This window comes from Engraulis encrasicolus, chromosome 13 (genome assembly GCF_034702125.1).
Source record: "Engraulis encrasicolus isolate BLACKSEA-1 chromosome 13, IST_EnEncr_1.0, whole genome shotgun sequence".
Lineage (NCBI taxonomy): Eukaryota > Metazoa > Chordata > Actinopteri > Clupeiformes > Engraulidae > Engraulis > Engraulis encrasicolus.
Window position 1 is genome coordinate 13,669,407 of NC_085869.1, and position 17,500 is coordinate 13,686,906.

Below are 17,500 nucleotides of genomic sequence, written 5' to 3' on the forward strand. Positions count from 1 at the left end.
AATTCAAGCGGTCAGATCAGAAAACCTTTATTGAAATCTGTTGGAACAATCATTCATTTTGCCACTGTCGTGTTCTCCATACCTGGTGACGAGTGGGCAAGACGGCCGCAGTTGACTTGAGACCGGAGGCTGAAATATATGGATTTAATGTAGGCTATGTATTCAGCGATCCAACGGGTATACACAACTAGAGCTCTAGCTGAATTTAGTCTACATTGCATCAAAGAGCTCACTCTGTGCTTTGGAATGAAATGATGAAGTGGATAGAAAATGAACCGTGCGTGGAGTATCCAGTAGATGGCGTCGACACACTGTAAATAACCAATGACACTACAATACTGATACAAGCACAATGAATGATTAGGCTAGAAAGTATGATCACTTTCTCAAAGTACTGCAATGACTCCCAGAAGTTGACTGGTTCATGGAAAATGGTAGCGCAATACCGGCCTCTTCGAATATAGAGTTGAATAATTGAATCTTTAAGAAGTGACATAAATGTAGGCCTACAGATCAATAGACTGTGTTTACCTGCTCTCTTTGTGTCACTTGGCTAGTACATTTAATGCAATACCAGTGCAATGCAATATATGTAATAAAAAGGTGCAGACATTTAAAAAAATAAATAACTCTGCCTTCAGTTGCTGATCGGCGGCCCCTGTACGGAGGTGGTCACACACAGCAAACGAAACCACATGGGCAACATGGAAGAGGTCAGTGTGCAGCCCAGCTTGTCTGACCCAAGCCATTTAAGTGGTTAAAGAATTTAGTGAATCCATCTACACATGCCATATCTACAGGGGCCTAATCTGTCTACCTTTTTTACATGTTGCAGCAATTGCCAAAGCAGGTGGGCTTTTGCCTGGATTTCATCACACAGCGGCAATAGGTCTCTAGGACTCTGTTTAGGTAGCCTGTATACACTTTATTTCTGGAAGGTGATGTGGGTGTCATGTTACTTCAGCAAGCAGCACAACGCACACAGTTCATAACATTTCATCCAGGCAAGTTCTTCTCATTTTCATTTAGGGAGCTGCCAATCCCAATAGTGGTAACACAAGTGCAAAGATGTCATGTAGACTATTGAGCTCAACTAAATGGGTCACTAGTAACATAATAATAACAGCAATAGCTACACCACACGCACAAAGTAAATTGAATATGTTGTGATTCCAAATGACCTATTCTCGATGAAGGCACAATCTCTACATTTCTTTGCTGTACAGGAAATTCAGGCATACTGCATATCGGCAGTTGGTGAGATGGCGTGGGAGTTCATAGGCTATGTTTGGGTTCCACTGCAATCCTGTGCCGTCACAAAGATCTGGCAGACCTTTGAATCTACACATTGTACAGGTTTCCAGGATGTGATGTATTTGTGGCAAATAAAGACATTTCTATGTACAGTACACCTGAATCAGATGTATTTGTTATAATGCATTTCTTAACCTCAGTAATGGTTTTTAATGCATATTTAGGTTTTCACATGTATATTTATACATTGTATAGTATAGAAGATGGACTGAAAAGTTTTACAATATCACACACACACACACACATGCACACACAGAGTTTTTGTGTACAATTTTGGGAATCGGCTGTGAGGGCGTCGGATCATCTCCTCTTTTGGGGGTACTGGGTACACACTGCTCAACGGTGGGGGCGATGGCTGCCTCTCACGTGGAGAAGTGTCAAAGTCTTGCTGTAGTGTAGGTCCGCTTTACTTGTCCTTGCCCACTCTCTCTCACTGTTGCACAGTAGTGTAGTGCTGCCTATTGAAACATGTGGTAGAAATTATGGGAAGCGATGATTTTGTTTATTCTGTTAATAGTGATATTGAACGGGATGTCTTTCACCAGCAACATTCTGAGGTTACTGAGAGGTATGAAATTACCTGCTTAGGATGCCATGGTATGTGAACGGCTTCATTTTTGGCGCAAAATGGTTGATAACGTTGTGGATTATGAGCTGATGTCTGGTGACCTGATGCCATTTTCTTGATGTCCTTCACCTAGCCAGTGTCATTGAGGTCATCAAAGTTTCCGGCCTCCTTGTCTGTAATGACAGGATATACAGTATTAAGAACATGACATATCACTGTCGCTCCGTAGTAGTTTTCTACATCTTGTACAGACAGTGTAAAATAATTCTAATTGTTGGCAAATGAAATCAAACAGGTAATACTCAAGCACTGGCACATAATACAGTCCACTGAAAGCCCCCAACCCCCCTTGACATTAATGTTTTGCTCTCCGGCCACAGTGGCGAGTGGTTTTCCCAAGTCACTAACCACTCTGGTTTTCTGCTAGCCACATTTTTGCTCACAGTTCTTTTCATTATCATGCTAAACCAAGAGGGTTAGTGATATGAACACATAATTTCTATATGTACAGTGGCTGTCAAAAGTCTACACACCCCTCTTCAAATGTCAGGTTTTTGTGATGTAAAAAAAAAGACAGAAAGACAAATAAATTCACAGCTTTTCCCTCCTTCAATCGAAATATTTATCAATGCAATGCAATGCAAAAATGTACACGCCCTTAAATTAATACTTAGTTGCAGCACCTTTGGCCTTCATTACAGTACAGTCTTTTGTGGGTAAGAGTCTCAGCATGGCACACATTATGGCAATATTCGTTCACCCCTCTTTGCAAAGCCCTCCAAATCAGAAAGACTGCGAGTGCAATCTCCCACAGTCAGTCCTCCTCAGATCACCCAACACCCAACAAGGCTCCCTTCACTTAAAGTATGGTGTTATTGGGGTGATGTTTTGTGCCAAATATACCCTTTCGAATTATGACCAAAAAGTTCAATCTTGGTGGAGTACATTTTGCAAAAAATACTTCTGTAATCTCCCAAATGCATGTGGGAAGATGTATTATGGTCAGGTGAAACCGAGGTTTAACATTTTGGACATAATTACAAAAGGTAACAACACCTCATTGCCAAGGTAACACCAAGCGTAAAGTGAAGCATGAAGGTGACAGCATCATGCTATGTGATTATCGTTCTTCAGTTGTAACTGGGGCTTAAGTCATGGAATTTAGAACAGTTCCACAGGGGCCATTGTAGTGGCATAAAGGGGGAGGGGATGGGCCAGTGAAGTTAAAGTCCATATGCCTCTGTGAATAGATGTGATTTCAGGTGCTTCTTGAACGTAGCCAGTGTGGGGGCCTGGCGTATGTTGGGAGGTAGACTGTTCCAGAGCGTGGGGGCAGCAACACAAAAAGCTCTGTCACCAACAGTACGGAGTCTGGCTCGGGGGATGATGAGATTGTCCTTTTCGGAAGACCGCAGAGACCTGGACTGGGAGTGGGAGAGTTCAGTCCTGTATGACACGGAACATCTGTTGGGCAATCTGAGGAGGACTATGCAGATGAGATGCATTCGCAATCTGTCAGATTTGGAGTACTTTTTGCAAAGATACGTGTACAAATATTGTCACTTCTATGTTTGCCATGCTGATAGACTCTTACCCAAAAAGACTGAGTGCGGTGATAGAAGCCAAAGGTGCTGCAACAAGGTATTAGTTTAAGGGTGTGCATATTTATGCAACAATGTTAATAGAAGTTTTTTTTATTTTCTATTCTTCCCTTTTAAAGCTTTAAGTTTGTTTTCTGTCATTTTTTACATAACAAAAACCTGGAATTTGAACAGGGGTGTGTAGATGTTTACCTCAATCTAACTGCTTCATCCCGTTTCATCTTCCGTCTCGGATTGATGTTGAGGAGCCTGGTCGGTAGCATACCTGCAAGTGCTTCTTCCACCGCCTGAAAATAAATGCAAGAGGGAATAATATAGACCGATTGGTAAGAGTATGCACCAAGCAGCTGAGCTGTCTGCTCATTTCGAGAGCTGTTAACGATTACATTACGGCCATAGAAAGAAGGCTGGCTGCACTGCTGACAAGTTCATGAATCTTGATGTAACAGTGCACATAATTTTAGCATCAACAGGATGTGACGCAAAAACGTACATCCATTCAACAGGGCAAATATTTGATGATGTTATTACCATCTTATAAGTAACAATGACGACTTGGCCTGTATTATAGTTCTCAGAGTCGGCAAGAATGCCCAGCTTCCTGCTTGTTTAGCATGACACAGTAGGTCATGCTCGCATTAATTAGTTAGCCTACTAGCCTACTAAAGGACTTGTATTTATAATCAACATAAATCCACCGCCAACAACTGAACTAGCCTAGTGGTCTATTTACATGTCAAACATGGCCCACACAGCACAGAAACAAAAGAAAAGAGAAGAGAAAACATTGTAAGCTGGTCTTCGCCATTCACACACTTTGACAGTGTTTCCTAAATTGTGGCAGACAAATGTCTTTAGAGCAAATACCTACCTAGGCTCTTAAACAGCACCTTCCTGCATTCTGGCGTCCAACTTCAGGAATGGGTCATCATCTCTGTATGACAGCATGCACAGAATTAGTGGTCAATATACAACATTTTTATAAAAGTAAGAGTATGCACATCCCACCTCGCTGAGGCCAGGTGCAGGACAAAGGCGCGTCTAATAGTGGAAAAGAGTAGAAGTCCGCATCCTGTGGCTCCGCTTTGAAAATGTATTCAGGTCATACAACCATGAAGACCCTGTTGGGGGTCAGCTGCTCTATGTTTCCCACAGCCCATTGGTCCCACAGCTTATTCTTGCTGCTCCATGTTCCCACAGTTATTCCCACAACTATTCAAATATAGGCCATATGTTCCACACCTGTTTATTGTTAACACTACTACATAAGCTTGAGGCAGTTTTGAAAACTATCTCTGAACTACAGGAAGCCACATCTTGAGCAGTCACCTATAGCAGAAATGACAAGATCTGAAACGAACTGACTAATTTGAAAGAAAGGGCCCAGTGCATTTAAAAAGAGAATGCAGACAGCCTATTTCAGGGGACTCAGAAATACTAGGCAGGGCACAGCATAGAGAGAGATCCAGGAGCGGTGGCGTTTAAACGTGACAGAAATCCAAGTTAAAACTTTAGAAAAGTGAGTTATTAAAAAGTCACTGGACTGGGAGGGAGGAGCAGGCGTGTTTTTCTCTGCCTTTCACACTGACAGCGTCGGCGTGCGCGACCAGTCCTGTTCAAAACCCTCCCCACAGCCAAAGCTAGCATGCTACTTTGCCATTCATTTGAAGGAGACACCGCGGAACGGTGCAATTATCTCCAGCACATACATTCATTCTCCAGTCTTGTCTAAATTTAAATGTAGGCTATTCCTATGGCGAACTATTCTCGGTTTATTATTATTATTATTATTATTAGAGGGTTGCTAAACACATGTCAGTTGAATATTGACTGAACAAACTAACCTCGGTCTGCGAATGATGATTCTCCTCTTTGGCCTCTCTGAAGTCCAGGCGAAAGTTGGCACAGCATCCTTTATAAGCTTTGTGATAACACGGGTGGTCTTTACAAAACACTGCTTCTCAAAGTGCTCAGAGCAAACCTTGGTCTCAGCGTTGATCTGTAACCATAAATACCAGGGTATGCATTTTAGTTCGTTAGCAAAACAACTTGATTTTGGCACAAGTAGGCCTATGCTACTGGTTCTGGTAGCACAAAATCAGTGGCCATCGGATCGCTTACCACACAATTAAAAGCCTAATCTTGAAATAGCGATCTGGAAATATCATATAAATGTAGCGTTGTGTAATTACACATTCATATTTTTTATTTCACCGAGGCATTCGCGTCATTTAGGCTACATGAGTCATGACAAGTTTGGCGAGCTAGCTTATTTGTGCTAGCTAATGCGTATGATTGAACATAATTTTGCATCTTACCTTGAAATATGGACCAGGACCCCTCTAGATGTGATTTATACATCCACGGCGAAGTGCCTGCTCTTTGGGGAAACGGTGGAAAGTCTGTCCACGGTAGGATTTTTTTTCTCTTTGAGGACGAACATTTGGGCACACAACAGTGAGGCGCCATGACAGCTGGTGCGTTGCCGAATGTACCCCTGAAGTGTACCCCTCAACGTCTTTAGAACGTTCCGGGTGAATAAGGCGAACATAGACATAGCATATTGACCATTGAGAGTAAATGATACTGTCAATGATATTGACACAATGTTTTCATCCACCAAAAAATAAAATGGTTTTACGAATAAATATGTGAATGCCCTTGTCAGCAGCAGCCGTGAGTTGCGTTTCAGTTGTGTTTCAAAGGTGGTCGGTTGCAGTCACCGTAGCAACGATAGTCTATCAAGATATGAGCTCTCTGTGTTTGACTATTATGGACTAAACAAACTTCCGCTTCATTTGTTATGCTAACCAGTGGGAGGAGATAATTTAAATATTCATATTTCTGCTCGCGCGCGTGAGGAAATTCATGTCACCTCTCGCGCGTGAGACGGTGTTTGCGCGCGCGTGGCAGCGTTTGCGCGCGCGCGCAGAGCAAACTCGCGCGCGCGACAGTGTCTACGCGCGCGCGCAGAATAAAATACCTCGCGTTTGCAGTAAGTGGCGCTCGTGGAGGTTTTGTCCCGATTATAACACCATACTCCAGTAGGTTGCTATGCAGGGTTGCCATGCATGGTTGCTATGTAGGGATGATATGCAAGGTTGCTGTGCATGGTCGCTATGCATGGTCGCTATGCAGGGTTGCTATGCACGATTGTCTTCGGTTACCACCACCACCTCTAGAAACTACAGTCTAGGGCCTTCTGGGTTGCCATGGGTTACTGTCACCTCTCCAGCAGGGCCACTCAGACTCAGTAGTTACCAGATGGGGTCGAAGTAAGAGATGAGAGGTAGCACTGATACATAGAGGAGCTCAGACAGGTTTACTCTGCAGTATGAATAAACCACAATGACAAACAGTCACCAAGTTTCAGGGCCTTATCTCTGCATTTGCTTTTTTTCATTAAAAACATTGCCATTTTAACATTTGGACATGCCTTGTAGAATTATTTGCATTATTATCATCGTAGCACACAATGAAATGTGACACGCCCTTACATTTTTTTATTTTTGCATTTTATTCTCCACTCAACTGTCATTCGGTGGAATTTCAGTGCAACTATGCCCCCTTACGTAATTAACCACCCAGGCATTTATTCTCCCCTCACCTGCCTTGCGGCAGAAAGTTACCGGCAGAAAGTTTCTTGCTCACACCCACCACCTCCCCGCTCGCCTCCCTTGCACCGATGTTCGATCGATTGGTCAGGTGTCCTGCCCTTGCTAACTTTCTGGTTCTCCTTGCTCCGTTGCTCTCTCAACATTCATTACATTACATTACATTACATTGCACTTAGCTGACGCTTTCATTTTATTCAAAGCGACTTACAACTATTACTTTTCAGGATATTGGTTACAGTCCCTGGAGCAATGTGGGGTTAGGTGGCTTGCTCAAGGGCACTTCAGCCATGGATGGAGATGTAGGGAGAGGTCAGCGGGGATTCGAACCGGCAACCCCTGACCTTGAACATACATTATCTGCCAGTGTAGATGTCTGCCGAGCTCTCAGTGGCGCTCCAGTACCCCCGACCTCAGTCATTCGCCGGGCTCTTTAGTACTTCAGCACCATGGACAGCGATCTTGCCCAATACACCACTCTAACCAAATCTCCGTGCACGATGCCACTGCGTAATCCAACTCATTGCAAGCTTCTCGAATATTCGTGGTCCAGATGATTGGTCCGCCTGTGTGGACAGCCGCTCTCTAGCTAGAGCTGCACGATTACGAAAAGCCCTTTTCCTAGTGAGAATGAAGATGTGTGCATACATGCTTATCCACATTGCAGGCCGTTAACTAATGAACATACTGATAGTGGATTTCGTCAGGTATTATAATTGTTTTTAGTATTTCTTTTTCACTGGGGACGGGGCCTCGACAGGGGGCGGGGCGCCGGTGGGGGGCGGCGCCTGGGGATGCAATTCATTTAACACTAGAACTACCACGGAGGGGTCAATTGACCTTTTTACCTAAAAGCCCCACAAGAGGGTCATTTGACCCTTTGGACCCCCTGCGGACACTCCTTTTGTTGTGGAAATGTGGCTGTTAGCAGCTCACAGCTGTCACTTGAGACACAGAGTGTGTGTGTGTGTGTGTGTGTGTGCTTGTGTGGATCATTTCCAATGCCTGTTGAGTGCTGTATCTCTGCATCTTCGTTCCTTGGAGAGGAGCTTCTTTTACCACAATAATTCTTGAGGGAAATGAAGCAGTAGTCCACATGCACTGGTATTTATCCATCTAACAATTGCCAGGTTGCATTCACATGAGCCGTTATGGTCACATGGCATGGGAGATTCACACGTTACAGTTTTTCTCGATTGGTTTGGCTAATTTCTCGAAACTGAGATGACATTCTCAAAACAACACTGACAAATCCCCAAACCAACTTGCAATTTCCCAAAACAGAATGGCATTTTTCATTGCTTTCATCAGATATCAAATGCTTTGTACATGTCTCAAATGTTTAGTACATCTCTGCAGATGGATATGTACAAATACCCTTCAGTTGAAATGTTTAGTACATCTCTGCAGATGGATATGTACAAATACCCTTCAGTTGACACATTCAGCATACATTCAGCACATTTCCAAATAAATTGCAAATAAAACGAATTAGACAATTCTCAGTCTAATGGTTGCCCTCTCCAAAACACGTCAGCATTATTTCATTGTGTAAGTCATCATATGCAAAGTGGTCTACGCAATTCCCAAAACAGTCAAGGACATCATATTTTAAGAATTTCATTACATAGTAAATTCATGACAGTGTTCAACAGGTCAGATGGTATTGTAACTTTACTAGTTAGTAGAAAATAATTTTACAACCGTGTATACTACAGTTTCCTCTGTTATTTGGCTAATTTCATGACATTTTTTCAAACGACATTCTGTTTTGAACAATTGCTAGTTGCTTTGGCATTTGTCCATGTTATTTTGAGAATTTTATCTCTGTTTTGAGAAATGAGCCAAACCCATGAGAAACCTGTGATATATGGGCATTACTTTCTGTTTATGAATTTACAGTAAAGAAAGTTACTGATAAATGTCCTTGGTAAATTATCTGTGTTGTCAAACTTCAATGGCTTCACTCACTTTTTCATTTTTATACATAGTCGAAATCTGTTAGCTGAACGTAGATAAAACACCTAACTATTTTGACTGGCAGTGCTTACACAATGGCAAAGGGACAATGTATTTTGGGGGTACTGATGATATATGTGGGGAAGAAATTTAGTTTTGACACATGGGTAAACTGTTTTTGGGGTGATATGAGCGAGTGATGAGGATCCATGTAGTTATGCTGAACCATCCAGTTTATTTTGACAGAAGGACTAAATGAATGCAAATGAGCCAAAGCAATTGAGAAGGATCTATGCCATTTTGATGGTACTGACTATTTATATGTGAGACGGTTTAGTGCTGATGTGTAACCGAGTGGTGGTACACTGGTTTCAACCTTGGACTTAATCAGATCCAAAAAAGGTGACTACGCCAGTCCCATGGTAGGGTGGGACAACCCAGATGTTAAATATACAATTTTCCCCAACAGGTTCCCGATGAGCAATGAGGACACAGCTGTTACACATATGATTCTTTTTATTTTCTCTCTTCCAGTATTTAAAATGTGCAAAATTCACGAGGTCAGGTAGATCACAGTTCACTTGAGATACAATGTAGATCACACTGCTAGGATTCACTCCACGTCATACGAGTTATCGTGCAAACACAAGGGCAGAGGCATGAGTTAACCGAGTGTCTACTGGTTACAAATTATGTGGAGTGTGGAGCACTAAGCCACAATGTGAACTGAACAAAACACAGCAAACCAAATGTTACATGAAGGCAAACCAACAAAAGATTATTCAAATATCAAAACAAACAGCACACAAAAGTTAAAATGAAAAGTTCACAATGTAGAAGTAGCCCACACTAAGTTGATTGGGTCTCCCATATGAGAGGTTACTACTGTACATTAGACCACTCAGAAATGTCCACCTTGCCAAGATAAGTCTACACGAGAGTGCAGCCTCAACCGACCGGACTCCAGTGATTCACCTCTTAACCCCAAGAGGTGGATGACTGGAGCCGCCCGTGTCAGACACCGTAGGCCACTCCAGATAAAAGCTACGCTCATGCACAAACCAGGGAGTATGCAATCTCTAACAACCTGCCTCAATGAAAAGAGCTTATAATAAAACAAAAAAACAACAAACAAAACCCTGCACGGGAAAGACGGCAGTGTCCCCCCACCCCCAACAGAATGCCCCACTCAAGGCTGCTACATGTGTCTCTGACCCTCTGTGGGCACGGCAGAGCAGGCTGGGAGTTTGGAGACGTCCTTCATCCCCACTGGACCCAAGCGAGCAAAGCTTTCCCCACAGTTTTCAGCTAACAACCAGATCTTCTCAGTGCCTCCATGACAAATGGCAACCACATGGCAAACAAAATCAAGGTAGCTCTAACGAGCCCAGGTGAGCCAAACCTAAGGCCAACCTGGAAGCTAAATTTATGCTGCTTGAGAGATAGGCCACTGCCCACTCTTCCGCTGGGTCCTAGGGCCCTGCCCTGCCAACCCACAGATAAGTCATGCGAAACAGGGGGAGACGCCAGAGGGGAAATCTCACTACTTTACACACACCATTGCTGGGACTATAATTCCCACATGCTACACACATCCCCACTTTGAAATGGCACCGTCCCGGTGCCACACTGTATGCACCCCACAATGCTATCCCATACCATCACCACACACACGCCAGCACTCATACAGGCTCACCCACTGATGCACGCAGGCAGGCACGCACATACACACTCATACACACACAGATGCACCCTCCCCTACACACACACATGCACTAGAACTTGCTAAGTAGCAAATGCAGCACCAACAACACACACATGCACACACACACAAACAGGCAATGGAGAACACCGGATGGAGTCACACTAGGCTGGAAGGACGTTGACGTTCTCCTCAAGTCCGGCATCCCTCTGCTTGGACTATGCTCCAGCCCACTTGAGGACTGGCCTCTGGTTGAGCGGCGCCTGGAGGCCCGCCCCTTACCCCTTGAGTGAGTTGCCGGCGAGGGTTGCAGCCCAGCAGGGACCCGCGGCCCGTCACAGTCTCTTGCAAGATGGCCCGGCTGGTGACACCGCCAGCATGTCAAGCTGTCCTCCTGCGACTCCAGTTGAGGTTGCTGTGATATACCCAGCCACCTGGACAGCACATCCAGCTGCCCTTGCTGATGTGCTGCCATCTCCCTCAACTCTGACAGTCCTTCCATCGTGCACTTCTTGCCTTGACTGCAACGTCAAACCCTGTTGTCCGCTCTGGCGTCCCCCGCTGTAAGGGGGCAACCGCCGTCTTTCCCAAGCACAAACCAAAAAAAAGAAAAGCTCTAAACCTAAAGCTGTGCCTCAAGTCATCTATTGCCGACTACGTCAAATGTAACCGAGTGGTGGTACACTGGTTTCAACCTTGGACTTAATCGGATCCAAAAAGGTAACTACGCCAGTCCCATGGTAGGGTGGGACAACCCAGATGTTAAATATACAATTTTCCCCAACAGGTTCTCGATGAGCAATGAGGACACAGCTGTTACACATATGATTCTTTTTATTTTCTCTCTTCCAGTATTTAAAATGTGCAAAATTCACGAGGTCAGGTAGATCACAGTTCACTTGAGATACAATGTAGATCACACTGCTAGGATTCACTCCACGTCATACCAGTTATCGTGCAAACACAAGGGCAGAGGCATGAGTTAACCGAGTGCCTACTGGTTACAAATTATGTGGAGTGTGGAGCACTAGGCCACAATGTGAACTGAACAAAACACAGCAAACCAAATGTTACATGAAGGCAAACCAACAAAAGATTATTCAAATATCAAAACAAACAGCACACAAAAGTTAAAATGAAAAGTTCACAATGTAGAAGTAGCCCACACTAAGTTGATTGGGTCTCCCATATGAGAGGTTACTACTGTACATTAGACCACTCAGAAATGTCCACCTTGCCAAGGTAAGTCCACACGATAGTGCAGCCTCAACCGACCGGACTCCAGTGATTCACCTCTTAACGCCAAGAGGTGGATGACTGGAGCCGCCCGTGTCAGACAACACACCGTAGGTCACACCAGATGAAAGCTACGCTCATGCACAAACCAGGGAGCAGGCAATCTCTAACAACCTGCTTCAATGAAAAGAGCTCGTAATAAAACAAACAAAACAACGAACAAAACCCTGCATGGGAAAGACGGCAGTGTTCCCCCACCCCAACAGAATGCCCCACTCAAGGCTGCTACATATGTCTCTGACCCTCTGTGGGCACGGCAGAGCAGGCTGGGAGTTTGGAGACGTCCTTCATCCCCACTGGACCCAAGCGAGCAAAGCTTTCCCCACAGTTTTCAGCTAACAACCAGATCTTCCCAGTGCTGCCATGACAAATGGCAACCACCTGGCAAACAAAAGCCAGGTAGCTCTAACGAGACCAGGTGAGCTAAACCTAAGGCCAACCCGGAAGCTAAATTTATGCTGCTTGCGAGATGTCACTACCCACTCTTCCGCTGGGTCCTAGGGCCCTGCCCTGCCAACCCACAGATAAGTCATGCGAAACAGGGGGAGACGCCAGAGGGGAAATCTCACTACTTTACACACACCATTGCTGGGACTATAATTCCCACATGCTACAGATGCAAGAATGAGGTGTTTTGGGAGGTATATAACATTTTGCTAGTTATCTGAACTGTTGTGCAGAAGTGTAAGAATGTTTGGCCAAATGACCCAATGGTTATAGGAATGTCATCTCAGTTTCAAGAAATGAGCTAAACTAATCGAGAAAAACTGTAATTCAACCATTATCTGGTTGCAGTCATATGATTCGTCATGTTCACATGGGACATTCACACGTTCATTGATGACTTATATGAAGAAAATGTGCTGACATGTTTTCAGGACAACCATTACACTGAGAATCAACCAATTGGGATAGATCAGCAAGGTACATTCATTTGAAAATTCTACAATTTAAGCTGATTGTGTTAACTGTAGGATACTTGTACATAGCCATTTGCAAGGATGTAGGCCTACTAAATGATTGAGACATGTACAAAAGCATTTGAAATTTGATGAAAGCAATGATAAATGCCATTCTGTTGTGAGGAACCGCAAATTAGTTGTGGGATTTGTCCATGTTTTGAGAAAGACATCTCAGTTTCAAGAAATGAGCCAAACCAATGGAGAAAAACTGTAACACACTGTCCGCCAAACTGTGCTATCTGTCTTTATTGCTGATATCTTCATGCAAGTTGCTATTTACCTGTGGTGATTTTTGAGGCTGACAGCCCTTGGGAAGAAGCTGTCTGTCCCTGTTCGTCTTGGCTGTTAGCCAGTCCCTCCAGGATTTTGCACTGGGATTTTGTGATTTTTGCGGTCAAAATGCCTGATTTTGTGGCGGCATTTTCCCATTTTTTGCAAAGATTTTGCGGCATTTTCTCATTTTTTGCAAAGATTTTGCATCCCTTTCTGGGTTTTTTTGGTAACTGAAAACCACAATCAGTCTAAGCAGGCTTAAGACAAAAGAGAGAGAGATTCAGAAACACACTTCCTATATAATAGAATAATAAAATATTGTCAAAAGCTGTCAGAGCGTCTTATTAGCCAGTGCGTCCAATGTGTAAAAAAAAAAATCATGGCCGCGACACTCATAAATCTCTGTCGATATTTTAGAACGACTTCGGGGGAAAACGGGACAGCGCGTTATGAAAAAATACTTGTGGGTATAGCCTACCACTAGGCCTAATGAAGAGCGTCGCGGGGTACAGTAGCCAGGCTGTAGGCCTATGCAAGCGTTACAATGTCACCTGTTGGAAGACGCGTCTCTCTCTCTCTCTCTCTCTCTCTCTCTCTCTCTCTCTCGTGCTCGTATTGCAAGCTGTTGCATATTATTTGCTTGATGCAAAGTTGTGATGGCATACACGCTCTCGTTGACATGGTTGTGTGCATGGTTGCATGGATTCGCAAGACTTTATTGCAATAACACAGTGAAAGCGTGGAAGGGCCGTTCACTTCCTATCTCGGTGTCCTTGACTGAAACAAGTTGCAAAACTCCACACTTCCGAAACCTTTGCGATCGGCACTACAGTGATTGTTATCAGAAGGCTTTTGCCTACGCATAGACATAGACCCTTAAATTACAAACATTAGCGAACATTGAAAAAAGATCAGACAACGACCGTCGGGTAGCATGCTCATGAAAGCGACAGGGGAGAGTGGAGAAGTTCCGCAACATGTAGCCTAACGTAAGATGTTTGCTACTGTGCGACAGTAGCCTACCGCCACTATTTCATGACTGCACTTCTTCGTCATGGATAAATGGGCAACAATACTTTTTCCACCCAGGATTGCACTGAAAAGTAGCCTAGGCTACTGCTGTTAAAAAAAAGGTCATGTGTGCAGCACCGACGCCTGCGTGTGAGGGAGGGGAGGAGAGATGCGGAACGGCTGAGATGAGGGTCGCGACTTCCGAAATAGCAGGCAATTCTTTTTCAATGTTTCAGTGACATATTAACAAAAATGCTTCGTATTGGTTTTCGTCTCCGGTGGTATTGTAGTCACATTTTTATTTTTTTGACGAAAATATAAATCAATAAACTCCACAGAATGTTGAAATTTTGCGGGAAAATGCGGCTTTACAGGAATTACGCGGCATCGTGAAATTATGCGGAATATCATTGAATTTGCATGAATCCACGCGATCGCTGAATCGCGAAAAACTGGAGGGACTGGTTAGTACTGTAAGGTGTGACCCCCTCACCCCTCACCCCACACACAGCCCCTAACAGCCTCATTACCATAACAAAATGAGTGATTAGTGTATTAGGTAAAAGCCGCCGGGTCAAATGACCCCTCTCTGGTACTTCTAGGTAGGCAGAAAAATCCTGGTAGTTCTAGTGTTAAGGATCACCAATGTGTGTGTGTGTGTGTGTGTGTGTGTGTGTGTATGCAGGCCGGCTCTACTGGCATCAGCAGAGAACTTCACCGTCCTCATCAAGAACAACATCAGATTCCCAGCATTCAACTACATCAGGTCACACACACACACACACACACACACACACACATAAACACACACATACACACACACACACACACACACACACACACACTCACACACACACACACACACACCACACATACACACACACAAACACATACACACATACACACAGTATACAGTATATACACATACACATACACATACACATACAGTATATACACACACACAAACACGCATGTATGCAGCCTTCAACTGTATCAGGTGACATAGTACACACACACATACACACAAATATATACTACATCAGGTGACATAATACACACACACACACACGCACACACACACACACAAATACACACACATGCATGTACGCAGTCTTCAACTACACCAGGTGACATAGTACACACATGCACACACACACACACACACACACACACACACACACACGCATACACATACACACACACTAGGGCTGTAACTATATTGGATCGAACGAGTCACCATACTGTATCGTGATGCAAGAAGGCAGTATTGTGATACACCATTTCAAAGTTTTGTTGACCAGCAGTCCAGAAAACAACCACATGATATGAAGTGATAGTACTTCCAAGCTTCAAATGAGATACATTTCAGAAATCCTGGGGTGTATCGAACTGTAGGTCAAAAATCGTGATACGAACCGAATCGTGAGTTGAGGGTATCGTTACACACACACACACACACACGCAATGTATGCAATGCAATGCCTCAATGTGATATCATAATGTAATGTTGTGTGTCATCAGGCGTAACATTCTGCCGGAGATGACGGACGTCTACCTGAAGAGGTGTGTGTTCCACCGCCGCTTGGACCCCTACTAACCCATATTCCGCCTCGGGGACATTGTCACCGCTGCCAACGAGAACTTCAAGGAGATGGCACTAGAGGTCGCTGTTTAGCTACTTCTCTCTTCTGCCTTTTTTGTCTCGGGTACACCCTCAGCCTTTTCGTTGTGCCCCTAAATCATGTTCTTTGGCTTTTCCTGTCCCAATATGACTATGCTCCATACATTAAAATTACGTTTTTTTCCAAGTACCTCTGCAGTATGCTCGCGTACCCTTAGTGGTACCCCTGGTTGGGAAACACTGCTCTAGGGGTCGCTATTTATTAGAGAAACTAGAATAGACCCCTTTAGAGTCTGTAAACAGGTATGACGTAATTTGCCTGCATGCGTACTACTGCCTCAAAATCGACCATGCTCCGTTCATTTGTACAGAGACTCGTCAGGTTTTTTTCCGAAATAAGATAACGGATGCTCGCGCTAACCTCAGATATGCAGTGTGCACCACGGACACGGGTATTCCTGCCGATGTCATCAGTCCCGTAAGTAGTTTAATGTCTTGTAACAACAAACATCTCCTATGCTTCTGGAACAGCCTCTTCCCTCTCAAAATAGCATAGCAAGTGTACTTTTCGGAATCTCTATTTTGTATCAACGTACATACTTCAGAACCGCAGTTTTTCTCTCTTTAGTGTCTGCACTGTCACCCAGTATTACATACAGAATCACCACTCCCGATTTTACCCATGCCTGCAGTGCATCTCCTAGTGGCCGTTGTCGAGACACGGCTATGAGCGCAGCAGCCCGTTCTTTCTGAGTGGAGTCTGCACTCCCCCTAGAGTGCAGTACCATCCAGAAAAGTGGAGTCTCTCGTAATATCCTTAAAACATCTCTGGTGTGTTTGAGTCAACAATGCGCACGCATTCATGAGGACGTCGACTCTGAACGGGTCTATATATGAGAAGGCTCACTCCCATTGGCTCCTATCCATATATTTTGTTGCCATGTCACAACTGTATGTTAATGAGCTTTCAGAACATACACACCCCTTTTTAGGTGAAGCTGCAATGTTGTATGGTGTAATTTAGTGCAATGCAATGTAATGTAATGTAATGTTATGTAATGTGTAATGTAATGTAATGCAGCATCACATAATATAATATAATATAATATAATATAATATAATATAATATAATATAATATAATGTCATGTAATGTAATGTAATAGAATGTCATGTAATGTAATGCAATTTAATAATGTATAATGTAATAGAATGCAAGTAATGTAATTTTATTCCTCTGTATGTCCACAGGGGGGCGTGATTGGCATCCAGATCAACTGGGACTGTGACCTCAACCGCTTCTTCCACAGGTGCCTACACACACACACACACACACACACACACACACACACACACACACACACACACACACACACACACATGAACGCTTGCACACACACACACACACACACACACACACACACACACACACACACACACACACACACACCAGGGCTCCAGACTAACTTTTTGCACTGGTTGCACTGGTGCGCCTAAACATTTTTTTTAGGTGCACCAGCACAAAATTTAGGTGCACCAAAATGTTTTCACCACCCCATACACACACGCACCTCAGCTTTA

At 43.9% G+C, this 17,500-nt stretch overlaps 1 protein-coding gene and 1 long non-coding RNA gene across 2 annotated transcripts in view; one reads left to right on the plus strand and one right to left on the minus strand.

The window, feature by feature from the left end:
- The window catches only part of p2rx7 (purinergic receptor P2X, ligand-gated ion channel, 7), a 31,449-nt gene that overhangs the window by 7,569 nt on the left and 6,380 nt on the right, over positions 1-17,500 (plus strand). Inside the window, 3 exon segments of the mRNA XM_063213104.1 lie at positions 14,986-15,066; positions 15,822-15,963; positions 17,171-17,229. Coding sequence (XP_063069174.1) covers positions 14,986-15,066; positions 15,822-15,963; positions 17,171-17,229 — 282 coding nt within the window.
- On the minus strand, positions 1,577-6,037 carry LOC134460705 (uncharacterized). Its single transcript, XR_010037155.1, has 6 exons — positions 5,802-6,037; positions 5,328-5,482; positions 4,355-4,417; positions 3,676-3,770; positions 1,895-2,055; positions 1,577-1,772 (listed from the first exon to the last, which is right to left on the minus strand). It is a non-coding gene; the product is annotated as an uncharacterized LOC134460705 (long non-coding RNA).